Source organism: Callithrix jacchus, chromosome 14 (genome assembly GCF_049354715.1).
Source record: "Callithrix jacchus isolate 240 chromosome 14, calJac240_pri, whole genome shotgun sequence".
Taxonomy (NCBI): Eukaryota; Metazoa; Chordata; class Mammalia; order Primates; family Cebidae; genus Callithrix; species Callithrix jacchus.
Genome location: NC_133515.1, coordinates 103,240,618 through 103,265,137, shown reverse-complemented (window position 1 = coordinate 103,265,137; position 24,520 = coordinate 103,240,618). Strand labels below are relative to the sequence as shown.

General features: G+C 46.4%; 1 protein-coding gene across 50 annotated transcripts in view; it reads left to right on the top strand.

Moving 5' to 3' along the window:
* Nucleotides 1-24,520, top strand: part of LPIN1 (lipin 1) — a 160,451-nt gene that overhangs the window by 101,748 nt on the left and 34,183 nt on the right. For 11 of the 50 annotated variants that reach the window (XM_078348468.1, XM_002758025.6, XM_078348454.1 and 8 more), the window contains 10 exons: nt 1,733-2,040; nt 4,755-4,880; nt 7,324-7,431; nt 10,745-10,874; nt 13,391-13,691; nt 15,086-15,179; nt 16,157-16,347; nt 18,374-18,467; nt 19,666-19,735; nt 23,028-23,120. In XM_078348468.1, coding sequence (XP_078204594.1) covers nt 1,733-2,040; nt 4,755-4,880; nt 7,324-7,431; nt 10,745-10,874; nt 13,391-13,691; nt 15,086-15,179; nt 16,157-16,347; nt 18,374-18,467; nt 19,666-19,735; nt 23,028-23,120 — 1,515 coding nt within the window. Of the gene's footprint in view, nt 1-1,732; nt 2,041-4,754; nt 4,881-7,323; nt 7,432-10,744; nt 10,875-13,390; nt 13,692-15,085; nt 15,180-16,156; nt 16,348-18,373; nt 18,468-19,665; nt 19,736-22,809; nt 22,888-23,027; nt 23,121-24,520 lie in introns of all 50 variants that reach the window. The other 39 variants (XM_078348466.1, XM_078348453.1, XM_078348491.1 and 36 more) reach the window with 5 other exon arrangements.

The window sequence follows — 24,520 nt, the reverse complement described above, 5'->3', positions numbered from 1 at the left end:
AAAGTGTCCATAATTGCAGCTTTGGGACAGAACAACCCAGACACTGCCTCCATCCTGCCTGCCCAGAAGGGTGGCACTTGGGGAGGATCCAGCATCTTCCCTTCCATGATCTAGAACAACCCTGTGGCCGCTGGGGATCCCTGCCCACCTGCTCCTCACCTCTCTTAGATGAGAAGACTCCGAAAATGCTAATTGCTTCCTAATGGTCTTTGACAGAAACTCTTTCCACTGCATGTGGACACCTGTAGTTTTAATTTCCATTTGTACCTGGCTTTAGACAGATTTTCGGCTGTTGGAGCTAAGGAAGCATTTTGGGCCAGCATTCGGCGGGACCTGTATGGGGCCTGCTTGCTGATCTTGCTGGTCTGATGGGGTACCTGTGGGTGGGGTGGGGCCTTGAAGGCCAGAGTATGTTCAGCTCCATACAGATGCCTCTTAGGATCCCTGGAGGCCGCTGGAAGCTGGGGATTCCTTGGCCGTCAGCACTGCTTGGTGCTGCATGTGCCTACACGGGTCTGCCTGGCCGCCCATTCCCTTCCAGACTGTGGACAGCAAGGGCCCTTCTCTGTTCTTGAGAATGTGTGCTGCTTCTGTAGTTGGTCCAGTCCAGCAGCAGGTGAGATGACCTCTCACTCCCGTCCAGCCTCAGCTGCGTGTCTCAGGTGTGGACGTTATATTTCAGCATGTCTGATGCTCTTCAAACCTACCTGAATGATTAGCAGCACATTTTTATTTATCCCCTCTGTTTTATGGATATTCTTATTGGTAACAAGTCTCTCATACAAAATGAGTCATTCATTAATAAAACGATTACTAGAATTATATAAAAAGTGCTGACTCATTACAAACAACTACTAAATTGACAGGTTGTGTTTTTCCCTTTTAAGGAGAGGGTCCGTATCTACTTCCTTGACGTCTGTGTACCTGCCTGGGCCCTGGTGCAGGCTCTTGGGCGAGGCTGTCAGTTGTTTTATGTGTTTTTGGTTTTTAGATGATTATTCTTATTGCAGTGCATAGAAGAAACACACAGTACACATTCTCTCTCTTTCTCTGTCTCATACCCACCCACACATGCATGCCCGCACCTACACAGAAGGGCGAGAGTGCATCCAATTCCCAGCATGATATGGTGACTCAAAGCCCATTTTTTTTTTCCTCTGTGCTCTGGGTATTTCAGCCAAAGTTGAATTTTGGGGGCTTGACATCACTGAGAATGACTTCCCATTGTTAAAATTATATAAATGCAGAATTGAGTACAGAGTGGCATTCAGTATGTTGTTGGCTTTCCGATCTTCTACCAGATTGGGCGGCCACATCTCCAGGTCACCGTGGCTGTGGTGTCTAGCCGGGTTACCTGCTGCGGCCCTCCATATCTCCAGGTCACCGTGGCTGTGGTGTCTAGCCGGGCCACCTGCTGCGGCCCTCCATATCTCCAGGTCACCGTGGCTGTGGTGTCTAGCTGGGTCACCTGCTGCGGCCCTCCATATCTCCAGGTCACCGTGGCTGTGGTGTCTAGCCGGGTTATCTGCTTCGGCCCTCCATATCTCCAGGTCACTGTGGCTGTGGTGTCTAGCCGGGTCACCTGCTGCCTCCATATCTCCAGGTCACCGTGGCTGTGGCCCTCCTCAGGAGGTGCTTGGCCTCTGAAATTAACCTGGAGGTCTCTGGCAAGGCCCTGTTCCTTACACTCGAATTAACGAGGCTCTTTTTGGAAAATGTGTTCTTTCCTTAGGAAGTCATCCCCATGCACCTGGCCACCTCCCCCATCCTGTCAGAAGGAGCTTCGAGAATGGAATGCCAGCTGAAAAGGAGCACTGTGGACAGGATGAGAGGCCTGGACCCCAGCACGCCAGCCCAGGTGATGGCTCCCAGTGAGACACTGTCAAGCGGCTCAGTAGTAAAGAAGAGAAGGAAAAGGAGGAGAAAGTCGCAGCTGGACAGCCTAAAGAGAGATGACAACATGAACACGTCTGAGGACGAGGACATGTTCCCCATTGAGATGAGCTCGGACGAGGCCATGGAGCTGCCAGACAGCAGCAGGTGACAGCTGTCCGGGGTGGAGGGGCTGCACCAGAATCAGATGGTTAACTGTTCAAGATGGTTTTTATAAACTTTTCCCCCCAGAATTCCTTATTCTTTTATGTGTTTTAGACCAGTGGTCCCCAACCTTTTTGGCACTAGGGACCAGTTTTATGGAAGATAATGTTTCCATGGACTGGGGGTGGATGGTTTTAGGATGATTCAAGTGCATCACATTTATAGAGTGCTTTATTTCCATTACTATTATATCAACATATATAAAATGAAATGACTACACAACTCACCGTCATGTAGAATCTGTGGGAGCCCTGAGCTTGTTTTCCTGCAAGTAGACGGTTGCATCTGAGGGTGATGGGAGACAGTGGCAGATCATCAGGCCTTAGATTCCCATAATTCGTGTGCAACCTAGAGCCCTTGCACGCACTGTTAGCAACAGTGTTCGCGCCCCTAGGAGAATCTAGCGCTGCCGCTGACCTGGCAGGAGGAGGAGCTTAGGCGGTAATGTGAGGGATCCGGAGTGACTAAACACAGGTGAAGCTTTGCCAGCTTGCCTGCAGCTCACCTCCTGCTATGCGGTCCAGGTTCTTACAGGGGCAAGGGCCCCAGGGGTTGGGGACCCCTATTTTAGACTGAATTTTGGAAACACGTGGACCCAATCTTAGAGTGGCATAAAGATTTGCTGTGCTGTGGCCAAGAGATAGTTTGTGATGCCAAACCTCCTTGGCTGATCACTTCAGCAGCCTGGGACGGAGTCAGGAAAAGGAACTCAGCAAGTGAATAGTTCATGACCAAGCCCATTTTCTCGGAACCTATTTATTCTTATTGGAGCACCAACTATGTACAGTTGGGCTGATGTATAGGCAAGGGCTGATCTCAGGCTCAAAAGTGAGTGAAGAAAATGCTGTTTTATCTGTAAGCAATCTTTTTCCTTTTTAATTTTGAGGTCGGTGTGAAGTTTGATGGAAATTTTGTTTTCTTTTTCTTTGCTTTTAACAGCGTAGTCAAATTCTGTTTGTGTGTATTACTATGTTTGTGAAAAATGCCAGTTTTAAAAGATAAATTCATTTTGAAAGGATGTTTGATGTTTCAGATTTGTATGTAATTCAGTGTAATTTTTGATCATTGTTTTTATATTTTGGTGACATGAAGAGGGGATAAGAAACATCAGCAGTATCGTCCTGTGTCATTATTTGGAGTAAAACGTATTTTTTTTCTTGGTGAAAAATAAATGTCAACTGGCAACGAATATTGCTTTTCCAGACTATAGTCTCTAACCTATGACTCAGAAACCAGGGTTATTGGGCTTCTTATAATTGCCTTCCCTGCATGGCTTTTAAATCTAAAATGTAGTGATAGGTGTTCCAGGTAATGTCAACATGCAGACAGATGGCCTCTGCATGGCTGAAATTGTGATTGTAAGCAGCCAGGCACGGTGGCTCAAACCTGTAATCCCAGCACTTTGGGAGGCTGGGGCAGGTAGATCACAAGGTCAGAAGTTCAAGACCAACCTGGCCAAGACGGTGAAACCCCATCTCTACTAAAAATACAAAAATTATCCGGGTATGGTGGTGGGCCCCTGTAATCCCAGCTACTCGGGAGGCTGAGGCAGAGAATTGGTTGAACCTGGGAGACCAGGATTGCAGTGAGCCAAGATCGTGCTACTGCACTCCAGCCTGGGCCACAGGAGTGAAACTCCATCTCAAAAAAAAAAAAAGGAAATTGTGGATCGTATTTAGTAGTGAATGTGCTTATACTTGAAACAAGGTTGTCTGTAGTTATTCCGAAACCATGAGGCATGTTTGGTTGATGCCATTTCTTTCTTTTTTTAATTGTACATTAGGTTCTGGGGTACATTGCAGATCATGCAGGGTTGCTGCATAGGTACACACATAACAAGGTGGTTTGCTGCCTCCATTCCCCCTTCATCTATATCTGGTGTTTCTCCCCACATTATTCCTCCCCACCCCCCTCCCTCCCCCAACCCCCCCCCAACTGACTGCAGTGTGTGATGCTCCTCTCCCTGAGTCCACGTGTTCTCATTCTTCAACACCTGCCTATAAGTGAGAACATGCAGTGTTTGGTTATCTGTTCTTGTGTCAGTTTGCTGAGAATGATGGTTTCCAGATTCATCCAAGTCCCTACAAAGGACATGAACTCATCATTTTTTATGGCTGTGTAGTATTCCATGGTGTATATGTGCCACATTTTGTTTGTCCAGTCTATCGATAGGCATTTCGGTTGGTTCCAGGTCTTTGCTATTGTACACAGGGCTGCAATAAACATACGTGTGCATGTGTCTTTATAGTAGAATAATTTATAGTTCTTTGGGTACATACCCAGTAATGGGATTGCTGGGTCAAATGGAGTTTCCATTTAGCTGCTCTACCTCCCAGCCTTTTGGAACGTGATCGTGCAGGGCAGCAGGAGGTGCCGCGATGGGAGGAGCCAGCAGCGTGATGACTGTGTGCATGTCTGAGTCCGAATGCTGAAACAAATCATTTTACATTTGTAATTCCGCCAAAGCGTTAGCACATAGACACATTTATGGATGCAGTTACCTCACTTCTTCCCCCTCCACTGCCTGGATCAGGTCTGGGTATTTAAAGAGATCATGTTAATTGCAAAGCACTTAGAGCTAATCAAGAAAAAATTGGAACTTGATTATGAATCTACCATTAATAATTCCTGGACTGTAATCTTTTGTTTTCTTCCAGAGCTCTTCCTAATGATATACCTCCATTCCAAGATGATATTCCCAAGGAAAACCTCTCCCCGGCTGTGACTTACCCTCAGTCAGCCTCATACCCTAATTCAGATAGAGAGTGGTCACCCACTCCCAGGTAAGCTGTTCCCCGGGCCCAGTCCAGAGGCTTAGAAGCCAGTGATAGGAAGCAATTCTAAGAAAAGCATGAAATAGAAATTGAGAATGAAAATAGGACCAGGAAAAACTCAGTGTAGAGCAGGAGGTAGAGATGAGGATTAAAAACAGGACGTGCTCAGATCATACACTTGCATCTGGTGTCAGAATCTATCTGCAGATATGGCTCTTAGCTCCCTGGAGGCGAACGTGAAAGGGAAAACATGTAAATTACACAATGATAATTGGTAATGGGAGAAAACACAGTGGCAGAGCCTTTCTTGGTACTTAGCCCTAAGTAAGATTCAAAAACAGACATTGCTTCAGGAACTGCTGAAGCCCTTCAGGGCTATTAGCACGATACCTCCGGCCACACTTAATGCATTCTGCGGAGTTCAAGGATATTCACTTCCCTGAAATGAACTCACAGATTGCCCTAGAGGAGAACTAGGAGAACTTGGAGAGCTAGAGCTGCTCAGCATGGAGATGCCATCCTGAAGACCCCAGAGATGCTTAGATCAGTGAAACCTGTGGGAATAGTGAGTCCCCTGTAGTTTTCTAAGGCCTGGGGAAGGAGGGTAGATCTAAACCCTGTGTTCTCAACACAGGAAAGAATATAACCCACCACTGGCATGAAAATTCATTCTTGGGTGGCAACAGAATCTTAGATGTTCTAATGGTTTGTGATCTCTAAGCGGCCACAGCATGAAAATCTCGCAGTAGGTGGACTTGGGCTATTAATCTCTCAAAATGCTCGGGGGTGTGATAATGAAAAAGAGATTGAGAAACACTGATCTAAATGCCAGTGGTATCCTTGGATTGTTCATACACCTCATGCTTTAGATCGGCTTCTGGTTCGCAGTGAAAGTGTGTGAGCCCTCAGAAACTCTGGGTTCCTACCTAAAGCCAGTCTCATCAAAATGCCACCCCTGGTTCCAGTTTGATCAGGGTAACCTTGTGAATTAGCCAGCAGCAGTCACCAGTGTTTGCTGACATGGAGGCTGCAGAGAAAATAGGTATGTCTCATGCCTGGTTTCTAGCTAATAATGATGTTTTACGTTAGTCCAGCAGGCCAGGCTGAGCCCCTGACAAAGTCCCTACATGGAGGTCCTGCCTCAGAGCCTAGGCCTGTCCAGTAGAAATGGAATAATCAGCTCCATATGTAATTTTAAGATTTCCAGTAGCCTTATTTTTTTTGTTGTTGAGATGGAGTCTCACTCTGTCTCCCAGGCTGGAGTGCAGTGGCGCAATCTCAGCTCACTGCAACCTCTGCCTCTTGGGTTCAGGCGATTATCTTGCCTCAGCTTCCTGAGTAGCTGGGATTATAGGTGCACACCACCACACCTGGCTAATTTTTGTATTTTAGAAGAGATGGGGTTTCACCATATTGGTCAGGCTGGTCTTGAACTCCTGACCTCATGATCCGCCCGCCTTGGCCTCCCAAAGTGCTGGGATTATAGGCGTGAGCCACTGCACCCAGCTACCCTATTTTTAAAAGGTGAAAAAAAAAAGATGAAATTATTTTTAAAGCTGTATTTCATTTGACTACAGTATATTCAAAATATCATTTCAACAAGCAATCAGTTTTAAAGAATTATGAGTGAGATACTTCACGTTTCTGTTTTCATACCACGTCTTTAAAATCCATTCTGTATGCCACATGTGCAGAACATCCCAGTTTGGAGCAGCCATGTTGCAGGTGCGGAGCCACCTGTAGCTGGTGGCTTATTATATTGCACAGTGCAGATGTAACACCTTTCTAGGTTCTCATTCTTTCTCTAAGTCTGTGGAGATAAACCCTAGGAGAGAAAAACAGTGGTTTAGGAGGAAAATAATGTAGGATATTTAGAAGCCAATAATGGATTAAAAACTCTGTTCAAGGACTGTACGTGAATTTTAAGGATTTAAAAGAAACACTAAACAGCTCGGAGCATGTCTAATGTTCAGAACATCTTAATGTTTGGCTTCGTTATTACAGAATAATGACGGAGTCAGGTTATGTAGATCTGAACTACTATCCAATGACAAATTAGGATAAATAGCTACACTTCCGCACTTGGAATTATGTATTTTCTGTGAAGAGACAATTGACAGCACACAGGATCGAATTTTTGGATTATGTCGTTTGATTAAGCATGAAAGTGTGACCAGAGACAATCCGTCTTACATGTGGGTGAAACAGGAAGTGAAATAGATCATTTTACAGTTTCCTGTTTTTGCATCTCAGAAAATTCCCACCAATTTCTTGGCAATTTCAACATCCAGGGCTCTGCCGTTGTCAGATGCCTGAGTAGCTTCATTTTCTTACAAGTGTCATTGTTGAGAGTAGTCAAATATAAAAATCTTACTTGTATAAAAATCTTACTTGATGTAATTGACCTCTAAGTTTGTCTTTCTTTTAATGTGCATCACGTGGTGGTGTCCAGTAGCCTGATAGATTGCAAAAGGACTGCCCCTCATCCAGCAGTTGCGGCCGAGGGCGGTCTGTCTAGTTCTTGCCCTCCAGAGTCTTCCCTGTTCCATCCTGCGGAAAGGTAGAGGAGTGATTTTCCCCATTGGGGTATATTCAATAATGAAAAATTTGATCTAACTTTTATTATAAGTCTACTTTACCTTTAACCAAATTACTTATGAAGAAAATACCTGTAGGTGATATGAAGTGAACATTTTGATCTAACTCTTATGAATCGATTTCACTAACCAAATTACTTATGAAAAACTATGTGTATAGATTACTCTTTTCCTTTCATTATAAGCATTTGTAGATGATCAGAATGTTTTTTTTAATTTCTAAATTTGACTCTCTGGAAATTAGGGTTCAGCATATAATTTTACCTAACTCTCTGGAGTGCTTTCAAAAATAGAACAATGAAATACAGCTTGGGAATACGATCTTCTGCTTTCTGTCTAGGGTTGTTTGACAAATAAGTTTCTAAGTATTTTTGGGATACCACTTTAATTAATTATAAATATTTAAGTAGTTTATTGGGCCATCTGAATAATGGAGGCAGATGGTTTCTACAGCATTTCTAGAACAGAATCTCTGAGAATGGCGTGGGCTGGATCTCAGGTTTAGGATCAAAGATTGAGGTTTTTATTCAGCGCTGTCGTCTCAGATTTCTGCTTTGTTCCCTCTGTTTTGACCTTCCTACTTTGTAGACTTCCAGGGTTTACTCTATCAACCTTAGCAAATGAAGCTAAGATTACTTTGTACGTGGGAAACCTTTTTTCTTTTTGATTTAAGAACCAAACCTCAGGATGTACTTCATTCAGAGGCTACATTTGCAGAAAAAAAGTCTGATTAAAATGAGGAAAACAAAGTCATAAACAGTTATAACTAATTAGCCTTATTGGGACTGGCCAAAATACTGAAAACTTTGATAAGGTAATAAACACTTTATTTGTGAACATCAGTCATCGACCTTGTAAGCTTCATTTTTTGAACAATGCTTGATCTTAAAATAATAAGATTTGATGACAGAACACGTGGGAGTCATCTCTCTGATAAATCCCGCTCGGCAGTGGGCCCCATTCCTGGGTCCTCTTCTGTCTGTCTGAATTCCCTCAGTGATGTCGGCAGAAACTGCATCTGTACTTGTGAGTGGGACCTTTGGAGAAGGGCTGCTGTGGCCTGAGCCCGCAGTGTTTATGGTGCCGACCTGTTTGCTGTCGGGAAGGGACTTTCAGCTTAGACTTTCACGTAGGGCTGGGCTCCTTATATATAAGTTGACGTGCGTGGTGCCCGTATGGGTTTTGTGGCTTGTGGCTTTTATGAAGGGACCAGAATGGTAGGAACTGTGGAGTTGGGAATTGCTGCAGGAGAACTGTGTTCCACATTTGCGTTCTAGAGCAGAGGTTGGTAAAACAGGCCCCTGGGTCAAGTCCGGTCCACCATCTCCTCTGTCGGGTTTTCCTGGACATAGCCAGTTGGTTTACATACCGGCTGCTTTCACACCACGACAGCAGTGTCAAGTAGTTGCGACAGACGTCATTAAACCCATAAAGCCCTAGATATTGGCCACTGGGCTCTTTACAGAAAATGTTTGCTGACTCCTGCTCAGAGCAAGCTTTGTCTAAAGGACTTTATTTCATTTAGTGGCAGTGAGGTGATTTATTGCTCCAAAGAACCTATAGCCTAATATGTTCTATTTTGTCTGGTAACACGGAATGGCAGGAGCTTTTTAGACAAATACTTTGAGGTCTGGGCACAGCACCATTGAGTGTGGGAAGCCGGTTTTAATGGACTTCTTCCATGATGCTGCTGGAGAAAGAGTGGATTCAGGTTACACTTGTAGGTACTGAGGCCCCTCGATGGAGGCCACGGCCTGCGCTTTTCCCATTGCAGTGATACCAAACATGTGACTCTACTCGCATCAGTGCCAGAAAAGCGTTGTCTCTTTGGAGAAGTCTAATTGTAGAACTGGAGGAGTAAGGAGGTTGAAAGGGCAGGAAGCATCCCCACACAGATGTGAGGGGGCCAACGTGTCTTCTCATGGGACTGCTCCCTAACAGGCAGAAATGTGTGTGTGTTGGGAGCAGGGTGTCCCACTGCAGAAGCTCTCTTTAGTATGGGATCAGCCTCCTCTCCCCAGGCAGGTGAAAGAGTGTGTGCAGGCTGCCCTTTGGTGGCACACTGTTATATGGGCTGGGAGTCAGGGGCTCCAAGGGAGCAGAGACCACCCTTTGCACCTTGGTGTGACACAAAGGAGAGGCGGCCCTTGGTCTGTCTGCTCTAGATGGCATGACCAAAGAGATTCAGGATCAGTTTAGCCCGTAGGGGTCCCTGTTTGTTGGATACAAGTTACGTATCATCATGAACTCACCTTGCATTGACAGGAAAGTGGTATTCAATTGCAGTTGAACTCTTAGACAGTTAAGTGAGACCAGGTCTGGGAAAGAAGATGGAAAGGGAAACTGCCTAGGTTTATTTCCTGCTGTGTCTGAAAACTCTGCGGTCTTCCTCTAGAGGAAATGATGCGGGGAAAACAAGCAGTAATTAACCATGTTATGCGGTAATAAATAATTACAAGAATTGCCGTAATTAATATTATTTACGGCAGTAAATGATATTTCTCTAAGTTGTTTAGAATATGGTGAGGATCTTGTGGATAAGTTAATGACTTTTGTTGGATGGTGATTTGGCTGGGCAGAAGTAAGATCTCATTTAGGTCTTCAGAGTACAAATACAGGAAGCGTGGAAGTGGGTACTGAGCGAGCCTTAGCCAGTAGGTTGTTTTTTTGGTGAAATATTTCTGGAAGACATAAGATCTTAGGAAATTTCACCTTGGAGGCTCCTGCCATGATATCGAGTTTATTTGTGGCAGCCAGCATCTTTGGTAAAATTGGCACAGGATATAATTTCACTGTTTCCAAGGCCAGTGCAGATTATAAATATTTAAACTATAGAATCGAATGCAGGCCTGCCTGAGCCAACCGAGACCGTTTTGCAGCTGACAGTAGAGGAACTGATTTGGAAAGAGAGGGCAGGAGATGCGAGTGCAGAGTGGGTGGGGAAGGGTTGTCTTTTTGAGGTAAGAACAGACGACTTTTTCCTTTCTCTTTCCATCTCTTTCTTTTGTAAAACGTCCTCTTCGGCCACTTCTTTTTCTCCTCTCCTCCGCGGTGCACCAGGCGGCAGGGTGGGGCGGGAGACCCACGTGGAGCCCCTTCCACGGGACGCGCTGCACTGCCCCCTGGTGGCCGGAGGAGGGATTTGTCATGAGGCTCTATTTAGAGTGAACCACAGCTGGGGTGTATTTTCTGGGCCATCTGAGCCACAGAACTGGGCACACAGAATTTACAAAAGTTTCTTTTCCCACCTTAATTTTGACTTTGTGTTTTCCTAAGTCCTTCCGGTTCCCGACCTTCAACACCTAAAAGCGATTCAGAATTGGTCAGCAAGTCCACGGACAGGACAGGGCAGAAGAATAACCCAGAAATGCTCTGGTTGTGGGGAGAGCTGCCGCAGGCTGCTAAGGTGAGACTGTCTTCAATTCTGCCACGGTCGAAGATTTCTAACTTAGCTCAAATTACATGGAATTAGTCATAGCATAACCAAGAAACATAGCCACCAGGAGCCAGAGGTGAACAAAAATGTATTAAGGGTTAGCCTTGAATGTTGGAATTACTCTCTTCCATGTTACCAACATGATAGAGAGGTCTCATTGCTTTTGTAGATTTTAAACCTATGGAATTCCTTTTAGGATTTTTTTTTTTTTTGAGATAGAGTCTCACTCTGTCGCCCAGGCTGGAGGGCAATGGTGCTTTCTTGGCTCACTGCAACCAGTCTCCTAGGTTCAAGCAATTCTCCTGCCTCAGCCTCTGGAGTAGCTGAGACTACAGGTACATGCCACTATGCCCGACTAATTTTTTATATTTTTAGTTGAGATGGGGTTTCACCATGTTGGCCAGGCTGGTCTCAAACTCCTGACCTCAAGTGACATGCCCTCCTCAATCTCCCAAAATGCTGGGATTATAGACATGAGCCACCGTGCCCAGCCAGGATCTACATTTTCTATCACAGCTAAATGCAAATTAAATTACAAAAATACAACTTACACACAATCTTGCTGTCTCAATGCTGTAAACAAAACAGTCCCCAGCTCTTGATTCTGCTGGGTCAGTGATGACTGGAGCAAAGCCACCAGGAGAGAGAAGTGGACTCTTGGTCCATTGAAAGAGAGAATGGGTGGTGAGAGCTGGAGTCCGCATGTTCTTTATCCCTCACAGAGAGACGTCTGGGAGAGCCCTGGGAGAGGGAGAGGCTAATAGAACAGAAATGAAAGATTTGAGCCTAATAGATAAACGAAGTCAGAAAAACGTAAGGTTTTGATTCATCAGGTGATATTTCTGGGCCCTCATTATTGGCAGGGCCCTGAATTTGACCCTATAGGGGTTTCCAAAAGAAACAGAGAAGCAGTTGAGTGTAGTGGAGAGAATGAGGGCCTGGGAGGCAGCAGGTTGTCCTGTGTTTGAGTCCCCGCTCCACCAATTGCTAGCAAGGTGACCTTGGGCAAGTAAGACTTCCCTGAACCTCAGTGTTTTCAACTGTAAAAATGTGAGAAAATGACAGAATTGTTGGGAGGTTAGAAGGGCCCACGTAGGTATGTGAAGTATCTGGCACCTGTAGGCCCTCTAAATATTTGCGTTCTTTCTCCTTGTCTGTGCCACATACACACGGACTCAGTTTCCCTATCTTGGACATGCAGTGGGTTTACATGTAGGTACATAGTTGGTTCAACAAATAGATTTCTAAAAACATGAAATGAACGTAGTCTTTTTTGAATAAATTTCATTTGGTATGCTAATGTATTACAAGCATCTTGAATTATCATATTGCAAGCTTTAAAAAATATTGTTAGATGTTATAGCTTCTTGCATCCCTAATAAATGCTTGTAATATGAATGAATGAATGAATGAGTGAATGACTATTGAAAACATTCCTTATAAAGAGTCAAGATGGGCAGCTTTTTGGAGAGTGGTCTGTTGAAGCCAAGGTTGTGGATCCATTTCCTTTCCAGGTTATGTTTATCTTTCACAGCAAAATGCTGATTCCCCTGTCCACAGCTGTGGTGCTGACCCAGCTAGCTCTCTTTGTAAGTTTATATCATTCGTTGCTGGAGAGATAGCACAGAAGTGCAAATCCATCACTTCTTCTGGCAAAATAGTTCCAACCACAGATTTTCTGTAGCATTGTTTTCATTTGCAAGAGAAGTTGTTTGATCAGATAGAGAAGTGAATACTTTCTCCCCTCTTTTTGGCCCATCAATTGCATTTTGGTTTTTGTTTGAATAAATATTTTGCGCAACTGGAGATCCCTCTGGTGATAGAATCGGAAATGCTCATTTCTCACTCATGTGAACCAACTACCACCAAATCTTATTCACTCATGTTTTGGGAATACACTTCATTGAAATATTCATACAGATAAATACACAGATGGTAAATGCATAGCTCAGCACAGTTTCGCAGCGGGAACAGATCTGTGCAACTTGCACCCAGACTGAGAAGCCGAGTATGACCGGCAGTGTGGAAACCCCCACCCGTTGCGGTGACTGCTCAGACTGACCCCTCTGCTCCCTGCAAGGGTAAACATGATCTGGACTCTCACAGCAGAGATTAGTTTTGCAAGATGCACTCATGTTGGTGTAGCCATAATTCATTTATTCTCATGGCCACGGAGAATCCCAGCATTTGTGTGGTAGACTTGTAATCGAACACTGGGCATTTAGGTTGCTCCTGCCTTTGGGATTACCCATCTGACTTCTCTTTGGCAGTGGATGTTTTATAGGGAATTGCATTTGCTTTGGAAATAATCTTCTTGGTTTCTGGACTTTCTGGCAGGTGTAGAAATCAGCAGGTGATTGCCGAGGCTTAAAAGTCCCTGCCTGCTTCTGATTACTTGCCGTTCTCCTTGGGTCACTCGGTTTTTGTGTTTGCCTCGGTGCTGACCCCCTCCCTCTCTCTCTGTCCCTCTCTCTTCTTTGTTCTAGTGTTCTCTGCACAAGATGAAAGAGTCCAGCCCATTGGTCAGTAGAAAAATTTGTGATAAAAGCCACTTTCAGGCCATCCACAGCGAATCTTCAGATACTTTTAGTGACCAATCACCAACTCTGGCCGAGGGGACACTTTTGGATCAGAATAAGTCTCAGACAGAAATGCACTTTGTGAATGAAGAAGACCTGGAGACGCTGGGAGCAGCAGCGCCGCTCTTGCCCATGATCGAGGAGCTCAAACCCCCTTCTGCCGGTGTAGTCCAGATGGCAAACAAGACGGACTCTCCTAGGAAAAAAGGTACGAAGACTGGGGCTTCCTGACCCTCTGTCTGTTCATACTTTGCGCTACTCTACAAAGGACAGGTCCTTTCCAAAGTTCCAAGGAAATTGAACTATGACAACTACCATGTTCAGTCTGTGCTCTGTGGCGGAATATATTCATGATCAGAATTTGGTCACAGGAAATCACACATGGAGGAGGCCTTGCGGATCATGTAGCTTCCTCATTTTACTCACTGGGGCTGCTGATACCTGGGAGAGTCAAGTCCTTTTCAGCACGCCATAGGACCCAAAAGTGGGACCTTTTTTTTTTTTTTGAGACAGAGTTTCACTCTGTTGCCCGGCTGGAGGGCAGTGGTGCCATCTTGGCTCACTGCAACCTCTGACTCCCTGATTCAAGCGATTCTCCTGCCTTAGCTGCCCAAGTAGCTGGGATGCCCAACTAGCTGGGATTACAGGCACACACCATCATGTCCAGCTAATTTTTGTATTTTTAGGAGAGACAGGGTTTCACCATGTTGACCAGGATGGTCTCGATCTCTTGACCTCGTGATCCGCCCACCTTGGCCTCCCAAAATGCTGGGATTACAGGTGTGAGCTGCCGCACCCAGTCAAGTGTGACTTTTATCAAGCTGATGATTAGATTAATCCTGACTGCCTCTCTTCTTGCCCTGTGTTGCTTCCCAGCCCCTCACCCACTAATTTCTGTATACCATTTATCACAATTTCAAATGATTGTTATTTTATTGATTGATTTTTGCCTGACTCCCCCATAGACTATGCATTATCTGAGATCAAGAGTCTTTTCTATGAAACTTCTCTTTCTCTCTGCAGTGCTTAGTGTAGTGGTTGGCACACAGTAGGTGCTCTGTGTTGGTTTAATGCGCTCCTGACTGTGTATCTGTGTCAATGATGCCAGGCCTGCTCTCTCCATCCACTCAGCAACTCTGTGTGGTTTTCTAGAATTGTATGGACCAGTTACATTATTCTGTGCCGGAAGTAAAGAGGACATTTGAAGTCTTCATGCCCAGTGTCTGTCAGTGCACCATGTGGGATGCTTTGCCTTGGGGTACTGATGGGGAAGTTTCTCATGAAAGCATTTATCGTTTCATAATAAGTGTAATAATAGTGGTAATAGTCTTAGGGCATTGAGGGCTCAGTACACTTCAAGCACTTTATAGAGAAGGACTGAGGCTCAGCAAAGTGCACTAACTTGATCCGGGCCACACGGTTCGTGGGCCTCGGTGGTCTACGGTAATGTACTGCCCGCCAGTAACCATTGTGGTTCTTGGGCCAGTCTGGGGACCTGGGGGCAAATCTGCACACAGTGTTTAAATGCTGTTTCTATAGATACGAGTCCATGAGGTCATTTCTAGAAGGGTGGTTTCTGACTTGAGCCATTTGCCCTTTTAGATAAACGAAGCCGACATCTTGGTGCTGACGGCGTCTACCTGGATGACCTCACAGACATGGACCCTGAAGTGGCGGCCCTGTATTTTCCCAAAAAGTAACATTCCTTTTCATTCCTCACATCATTTCTATAACCTGAATATCATTCTGTGTGAGCCCAGTTTTCCCTTACGTTTGTTTAGAAAGTGTGCAAGACAGCCTGGTGTGGTGGCTCACTCCACTAATCCCAGCACTTTGGGAGGCTGAGGCAGGCAGATCACTTGAGGTCAGGAGTTTGAGACCAGCGCGGCCAATATGGTGAAACACCGTCTCTACTGAAAATACAAAAAGTAGCTGGGTGTGGTGGTGTGCACCTGTAGTCCCAGCTACTGCAGAGGCCGAGGCAGGAGGATTGCTTGAACCCGGGAGGCAGAGGGAGCCATGAGCTGAGATTGCGCCACTGCACTTCAGCCTGGGCAACCAAGTGAGACTCCATCTCAAAAAAAAAAAAAAAAAAAAAGTGTGTGAGGGAGAGACAGTGGGGAGCCTCTCATTTCCTTGTGAAACTTGCCTGCTCTCTCTCTGGACATAGGGTGTGGGCACAGGGCGGCATCCCCACCTCTGGATGGGCGCAGGCACCAGGCTGCCCTCCCTGCGGAGCCTAAGGTCATGCTGTCCACGGTGCAGTGGCCCGAAGCACAATAAGGGGCAGCTAGGCAGCCCTTTTTCCCCCCAGGAGGGTCTCCCGTGATGCTGGGGACCCACCCTCAGCCCCCCCACCCCACCACCCGAGATCTGGGGCAGGGCTGGCACCTGGAGGGGAGGGCAGGGAACAGGGAGGACAGCTTGATGTTGCTTCAGTGTATCTTAGGGGATCATAGGGAGATGCAGCCAGCTGCAAAAGAATGGCTTTCTCTCTTGAGCTAAGGCATTTAACGTCTCTTTCCCTGTCCCGGTGCTTTAATAAACATCTGTGCTGATGCAGCCGTCTGCGGCTCTGAGGGTGGCTGCGTGCCAGAGCATGGCTGGATGGCGAGGTGGGACCCTGGCCTGGGACACTGCTCAGCTGGTCTCTGCTGCTTTTCCTCCTTCCAGCGGAGACCCTTCCGGCCTCGCAAAACATGCCAGCGACAACGGAGCCCGATCAGCCAACCAGTCCCCGCAGTCTGTGGGCAGCTCGGGCATGGACAGTGGCATGGAGAGCACCTCGGACGGGCTGAGGGACCTCCCTTCCATCGCCATCTCCCTCTGCGGGGGCCTCAGCGACCACCGGGAGATCACTAAAGGTACCGCGGGCCTCGTGCGCGCGCCCCCTGGTGGCCGCCGGTCAGAAGGCCCAGAGGCTCCGGCTCCTCCCTGGAGTTCGCGGCCAGGCAGCTTTTCCCTCGGTTGCAGTTATAAAGATCGCACAGATTATAGCACCGAACTTGTAACCGCAGTGTTTCTGGTTTGCAGTTAGCCGGCCTCAGAGTTCTGTGGGTCACACATGGCTCAGGCCATCACTGTGTGTCTCCTGTGCCCCCAGGCCAGCGCTGCAGAGACCTCCTCCAGAGGCCTGCAGGCCAGAGTGGGTGTCAGTCTAATTAACTGGAGGGCGTTGGCAGTGGGAGAGAAGCGTCCCGGCGCCTTGGAGCAGGGAGGTCTGAATTTGTCAGAGGAAGTCTGGGAGCTTTTCCCAGCTGGATTTAAAGGGCATTAATGGGGCAGGCTTAGGTGATTAATTAATAGTACCTGCCACATTCGTATCAATGCTCTCCCAGGACCTCGTGACAGTTCTGTAGCGTGATGGGGCATGTCCAAGCCCCCCAGTGGGTGCGGTCAGCAGTTATCAGCTGGGGGACTCTGGGACTAGTCGCAGTCTCCCCGCCCCCTCCTGCCCCCTCCCACGCCGTGTCCTCTTTTCCGTGGCCTCGTGGTATTTCCAGCAGGGAAGGGGCCCTTTACCTCTCAGCAGCCACCACTGTCTCCCCTCCCACCCAGGGGTGCCATCTGAGATTCCTGCCTCCAACCCATTCCCTTCTAGGCTTTGGGAATTTCCCCTTTCACAGATTGAGGCCTTTTTGTTCCCACGCCGTCACCAGCCTGTCCTTCTAGAGCTGAACTGAGATTGCGTGCTAGGTCCCGTGGCTTGGTTCATTCACTCTGTCTTCCTAGGGCCACACATTCATATCCAGCCTCAGTGTGTCTCTGAGGTTATTGGGGGCGAGTATACTCGGACACTGGCGTGGGGAGGCCAGTGTCCCATCGGAGCCCCCTGGGCTTTCCCTCACCAGTACACATAAGCTGGTGAGGGTGGGGTGGCAGCACCAATGAGGCCGAGCACTGTTATCTGCCTGTTATCTCACAGGGTTGGGATCTGTGAGTGTCCAGTCCTTACCGGTGAGGCCAGATTGTCACAGTCAGGAAACACCAGGAGAGTCCCCAGAGGTCCTAATGAAAGGTCTGAGGGTACATGTTGAGGCCAGTTGGGCTGGCATCATGACCCAGGGACTCTTTTCCTAGACACAGGAGATTTCGGGGTCCATTCAGGGTAAATAGGAGCTCCCAGGGAAGGCGTGGGCATGGCTCTGGGCCACGGAGATGGTCAGAACCATGGTCAAGGCTCAGGGTGCAGCCCAGCTGCTTTGCAAGGCTATGTGGAAGCCAGGGCCGTGGCCCAGAGCCCGTTGAAGAACTGAGGGTCCAGGGCTGAGGTCTGGGCCTCCTGAACCTGCCACCTTCTCCTCTGCTCTGATCCTGGTGGGGCTGCCCCCTACAATGAGAACAGTGCCCTTCTGATTGTGGTGGAGGCACCCTCTTTTCAGAAGGGCACTGTGCTTTCACATGGGGACCTTCTCAGTCCCCATGACCACCGTAGGAAGCAGATGGGGTTATTATCCCCATGCTAGACGAGGGAGCTGGGGCCTGGAGAGTGAACCGCTTGCCTGGGGTCACCTCAGTAACCATGGCTTCAGCCAGGGGAGCCTGGCTTCTTCACTGTGTGCAGCTATGACTCTGCCTGCGCAGATGTACGTGCATGCCGTTTTCCCCGCTACTCCCTGTGTGAACGTATGTGCCCCAGCTAAGGCATACTTCCCGCAACATCCGCAGACTTGGCCTTGGCCTCCCTGCACTGCCATGCAGATGCCGCCTCCCCAGATGAAACGGAGTGCCCTTTACAAATACGTTTATGCATTTGATAGGATCGTCCGCACAGTTGGCATGCACAAACTCTCAGAAAACACTTGCGCGTGAGCAGATGAAAGGTGGGCCTATCTTAGAACTGACTTTTTCTTTTTCTTTTTACTGGATCCTCTACGATTGCTGTGACAGATGCATTTCTGGAGCAGGCTGTGTCGTATCAACAGTTTGTGGACAACCCTGCTATTATCGATGACCCCAATCTTGTGGTAAAGATTGGGAGTAAGTAAGTACCTCTTGAAAGTCACTTTGGCAGTGCCGTGATACTGTTCCTGTTCCATGTTTTCAAATAGACCTGGACGTTAAGAGTTAGGAATATGCAGAATAAAGACTTTGCTACACTGCATTACTGTGTCTTCACTGTTGGCAGAATTCCATGCCAATAGAATTGGCAGTGTAGCTGATAGCTTCAGGTAGCTATTAGTCTTGTGAGTTTTAGTATTCATCTGTACTAGATTTTCTTTTCTTCCCTTTTTTTTTTTGAGGCGAGGTCTTGCTCTGTCTCCTAGGCTGGAATGCAGTGGTGCAGTTATAGCTCTCTGTAACCTTGAACTTGTGGGCTTAAGAGAGTCTTCCACTTGGCCAGGTGTGGTGGCTCATGCCTATAATCCCAGCACTTTGAAAGGCCAAGGCGGGTGGATCACCTGAGGTCAGGAGTTTGAGACCAGCCTGGCCAACATGGCAAAACCTCTATCTCTACTGAAAATAAAACAAATTAGCCAGGTGTGGTGGTGCGTGCCTGTAATCCCTGTTACTCAGGAGGCTGAGGCAGGAGAATCGTTTGAACCCGGGCGGTGGAGGTTGCAATGAATTAAGATCACGCCACTGCACTCCAACCTGGGTGACAAGAGTGAAACTCTGTCTCAAAAAAATAAAATAAAAAAGAGAGAAATCCTCACACCTTGGCCTCCCAAAGTGCTGGGATTTCAGGTGTGAGCCACTATGCCCAGCTCGATGTTCTAATTGAATGTGAATAGTCACACCCGTGTGGTACATGGGTGTATCAGAGTAGCCTACATCTCTCCCCTCTTGAAAAACTTCATTATCTGAGGGCAAGGGATGTACATGTATTTTTGCAGACTATTAGCAAATTTTTCTCCCTTCCTCCGTGGATGTTTTACACCTAGTTCCTTTTTCCTTGACATGTGGCAAGAAACACCACAAGCACGTTGTGGAATTTGGGCTGCTGGCATGTCCAACTGTTCACTCTGCTGGCACGGCTGCTGCTGGGCCTCCGCTGGGGTTAGACGGAGGGAGCCTCTGCCTGGGGGGAGATTGGGGTGGTCTGGGGAATAGCAAGAGCACTGAGCTCTTCAGGGACCTCAGTGGAGTCCCGAGCTTTCCTTGACCACTTTATATGACATCGGAAAGGTTTTCAGCCTGAGCCTCGGTTTTTTGACATCTGTTTCATTGTTTTGTGTTAGATATTATAACTGGACCACAGCAGCACCTCTCCTCCTGGCAATGCAGGCCTTCCAGAAACCTTTGCCAAAGGTGAGCTTTAACATGAGAAAGCAAAGGGGACGCTAGGAATGATGGATAGCTTAATCTGGGTGGTTGGAATTTCACTTTTATTTTGGAAACCACAGAGTTAATTCCATTGTGCTCTTTTGAAGTTCACGAGCATATAGGCTAGGAGTTTCAGGTATCTCTCTTGCACCTAGCACGTGGCTCCCCCTCCACCTTATCAAGGCAAAAACCTCTGAATCATGGCGGTGCAGACCAAGGATGTCTCTCTCAATACCTGCCGTGCTAGGGGCACAGGCAGAGGCCGAGCAGACAGGTGCCTGGACTGCAGAGCCCAGGGAGGATCGAGGGAGATGAGTGTCACCCTGGACGGGATGGAGCAGGCATCGGGGGTCAGGTACAGGTGCTCATGCCCATGTCAGGTCTGTCCAGTCAGGAAGCCAGGCCCATGACTGATTCTCTGAGGCAGGAGCCAGTACAGGGCCTGGGCAGCTCCTAGGCTGCAAGGAAGAGTTAGGAGGGCAGCCATACCACCTGCCGGCCTGCAGTGTTCTCATCCTCCGCCAAACAGTTCACTAGACAGTCAGCCAGGAATTGTTCATTCTTTCATTGATAGCTCTTCCTCTGTATTATACGTTTTTTGCTGCAGAGACTGCCTCAGACTTGTTTGTATCCTTTGTGTGCTTAGCAAGCCTTTGTACAGCTTAGGATGTTGCAGGCAGTCAGCAAGTTCTAACACCTGAGATTCTTGAAGGTCTAATTTGGACTTTGTTGATACTAGGCTTGCTCCTTCCTGGGTTTGCGTGTGGGTGTGCATGTGTGTAAATGTGTGTCAGTGTGTGTGTGTGCATATGTGCGTGTGCATGCACGTATGCGTGCATGTGCGTATACGTGTGTGCATGTGCATGAGTGTGCACATGGGTGCATGTGCATGCCGGTGTGCATAAGTATGCATGTGTGTGCATGTTCGTGCCTATGTGTATTGTGATTTGAGGACTGCAATCTAATCTTTGGTGGTGCTTTATCTGTGAGCATCTTTGTGGACTGGGCTGAGGGCATGTTCTCCAGAGTGGTTTTTCTTTTGTCCCTGCCATGGTATCCATGACTTGGGACACATTTTTATGTTACTGTTCTCAACTCTTACAAATCCGTAAGAAAAAAGGCCACTGCAATAGCGATATAGCGAAAGGATTTATTTACTGAAAAAGAAATACACATGGGCTCTGAAACGTAAAAGAAATGAGTCCTCGTGATATGCGCACTAAATCTTTTCACAAGTCAGTAATTTTTGACACTATATATGCCATTTCTCTAATATAGAAATTATTTTTAAATGTAGAATTTGCCAATCTTATCTTTTATGGCTGTTGGGTTTTGTATCACACTTAAAATGGCCCTGCTTCTCCTTTTCCAAAACTTGGGAAAATATGCCCTGTATCTATTTTTTGTGCTTTCTTTTGTATGGAGCATATTTTCACAAGTTTTGGAAATTTTGAAAGATTTAAAAATCTTTCATCCATGTAGATTTTATTTTGAGCATAATGAGGGAGGTATTAGGAACCAAGCCAGTTTTTCCCCAGGAAGTTATTGAATTAGTGAAGATGCTTTTGGTTTTAGGAAACGGAATGACTAAAGGTGGCTTAAGTGATTATCTCACGTGACAGGCATCTTAGAGGTTGGCAGTTTCGGGCTTGGTGAATTTGGGTTAGCTTCTCTGTGACTTCCTTGGCTTTTCCTTTGTGGTCACAAGATAACTGCTGTACACTTCGTCTCCTCATACAGCCACATCTGAAGTGGGAGGGAGGGGGCAGCTCTCTGATATTTCATTGACCAAAACTTGGTGGCATGATCACCTCTAAAGCAGTTCTTGGCAAAGCAATGAAATGACTGTGACCGGCTTCGACCAGTGAGTTGCATCCTCCTGAGCTGAGCCAGCCTTCTCTGAGTGCATTGCGGCCTGACACTTGAACAGAGTTTCGGATCTGTCGGCAAGAAAGGGGAGGCAGATGGGCTGCTCACAGGGCTGACATGGCTGCTGTATCATCCCAGGACCATGCGTCAGCTAACTCTTACCGCCACTCATAGGCAGTTACAGCTTCATCCTCTGTCACATTTCTCTGTGAATTGAGATTTATTTCCGGACTTTTGTCTTCTCTTCCTGTGATATGTGCCCTTGCATGCCAACTCTGCTTTCTCCTAATTACCATATGTTGAGGTATATTTTAATATCCAGCAGTGCTTGTTCTACTTACTACTCTTCTGCCTGAGAATTTTCTGGGCTATTTTTGTTTCTTTTTCAAACAAACATTAGAATTGGTTTGTGGAGGACTGAAAATACTCCTGTTCATTTTTTTCCATTCTTTGTCTTTGTTTTTTAAAGTAATTGTGGTTTTGTTACATGTATGAGTGGATTTAGGGGAAATAGAGTCATTGACAGCTTTATGAATTGTCCTATTTATGAACAGGATATGAGTGGTTTGCATTTTAGTGCAGTAGGGTTTTTGTATGTGTCAGATAGGGATCTTTCTAGCTACATAGTAAATTACTTATCTGTCTGCTTCCCTGTACCCTGTTAGACTGAATGGCTTAAATCTTTCTTTTATTACTAGCTGAGGGGTCAACTGCCTGAAAGGTCCGTAAACCAAGGAAGGGACATTGCTTAACTTTTACCTTGGTCCTAGAATTAACCTCAAAACAGATATTTTGTTCTTTGGAAATACTTAGAAAATTATCCATTCATATTTAATGTCACCATTAACTCATTTATCTAAGTTAAAAGTAGGAATTTTCTTTTTAATACTTGAGATTTTAAACCAAATGCATCTATTAATGTAAACATTTAGAAACTGATGTAGACAGTAAAAATCCTGTGCATTTTAACTTTTGTTGAAAACTGTTTTATCCTCTACCCCGTATTAATCATTTCATATTTTATTTTATAACCATTGTACTGAGAGTGATAATATCTTAACCAGTTAGCCGCATTGATTTGGAAACTTCTGGTCTTCCTAATCACTAATGACCTCTAATGCTTTCTTTTCTTCTTGTTGTCGTGTCGTATTTTATTCGTTGCTCGCTTATTCCTTTAACATCTTCTTAAGTCTTCATGCTTAAGTTACCTTCATGTAATTTTGGACGCCATTAGGTTTTGCTTTTCTAAAATTTTTAACCCACAAATAGTATGTTGTGTTTTCTCTGATTTTTTTTTTTTTTTTTTTTAAATCTTACTTTAATTTGCATGTCTGTTTCTTTTGGTTCGAATGTGCTAAGTTGATCTTTTTTTGGTTCCATTATTTATGTTACCATCCATTTAAAACAGGCCACTGTGGAAGCTATCATGAGGGATAAGATGCCCAAAAAGGGAGGAAGATGGTGGTTTTCATGGAGGGGAAGAAACACCACGATCAAGGAGGTAAGCCCAGAAGATGAAACAGTGCTCGCCCTTAGCTCAGCAGGTTTTGGTTTTGTGCAGGGACATTGGTTTTTGTGTACTTACATCAGAGAAATAGGCCCTAGAGCTGAGTTTTCATGAGCCAGCTCTGCCATGAAGTAGGGCGGGTGCTCATGGAAGGTGGGGAAGCTGGGGAGGAAGGTCAGGAGCCAGCAGTGTGGGCGTCACCTCCTGGCTCTGTAACGTTGAGAGATTGTGGTCCAGTCACTTCCGCATGATAACGTTTTGTCACCTATAAAAGAAGGGATTCAGCCTGGGAATTCAGTTATTTTTGAGAAATTAAATATCTTCCTTCTGCTTGCGGAGACAATTTTTTTTTATTTTTCTGTTTTTTTTTTTCTTTGAGATAGGGGCTCGCTGAGTCACCCAGGCCAGAGTGCAGTGGTGCAATCTCAGCTCATGGCAACCTCCGCCTCCTGGGCTCAAGCAATCCTCCCATCTCAGCCTCTGGAGTAGCTGGGACTACAGGCGTGTACAGTCATGCACAGCTGACTTTTGTATTTTTAGTAGAGATGAGGTTTTTCCATCTTGCCCAGGCTAGTCTCAAACTCCTGGGCTTGAGCGATCTGCCTGCCTCGGCCTCTGAAAGTGTTGGCGTTATAGGCATGAACCACCATGCCCAGCCTGTGAGGACAATTTTAATGAGGTATACTTCTGGCAGTTGACTAGTTCTCTGAGTCATTTCACTGCAATGGCATGTCTAAAGGTCCATGGCTTTGGTGTTCATCTCTATGAGTGCCTGTGATTTTTTTCAGATCTTTGTTGACCTCTCCTATTTCTTAAAGTACGTTCTGTGCTTGGCTCCCAGGCCCCTGTGTCCACCTGACCCTCCTCCTCCCCGCAGGCTGCTCCTGCTGTGGCTTAGCTTCCTCCAGTAGGGGTCCTCAAAGCTCATCTTAGGGACACCTTTTCTCCTTTCGCTTCTTACTTTTCCCTTTTGCCCATGCGATGGCTCCATTTTTTGTCTCAGACCCAGACATTCTTTTCTGCTCCACCCACTTATCAAGTAGCCAGCTAAGCATTGTCACACAGATGCCTCAAGGCATTTCAGACTTAGCACTTCTAGAATTGAACTCATGGGATTCTTGAGAGTTCTTTCTTCATTGTGGCCATAGTCAGAAAATGGCACCACTGTCCATCCGTGGGTGAGATTCATGCTTTTAGCCTCACCTCCACACCAAGTCCTACCAGTTTTCTGTCTTAAATACTTCTCTGACGTGTCCATTTCTCTCCAGCTCTGCTCCCACAAATCTGCTCTCCCGTCACCTCTCCCAGAGGTGCTTCCAGATGGTCTCTCTGCAGCCATCCTTACCCTCTCTTCTTCATCTTCTGCACTGCGGATGTATTGGTCTCTTTAGGGG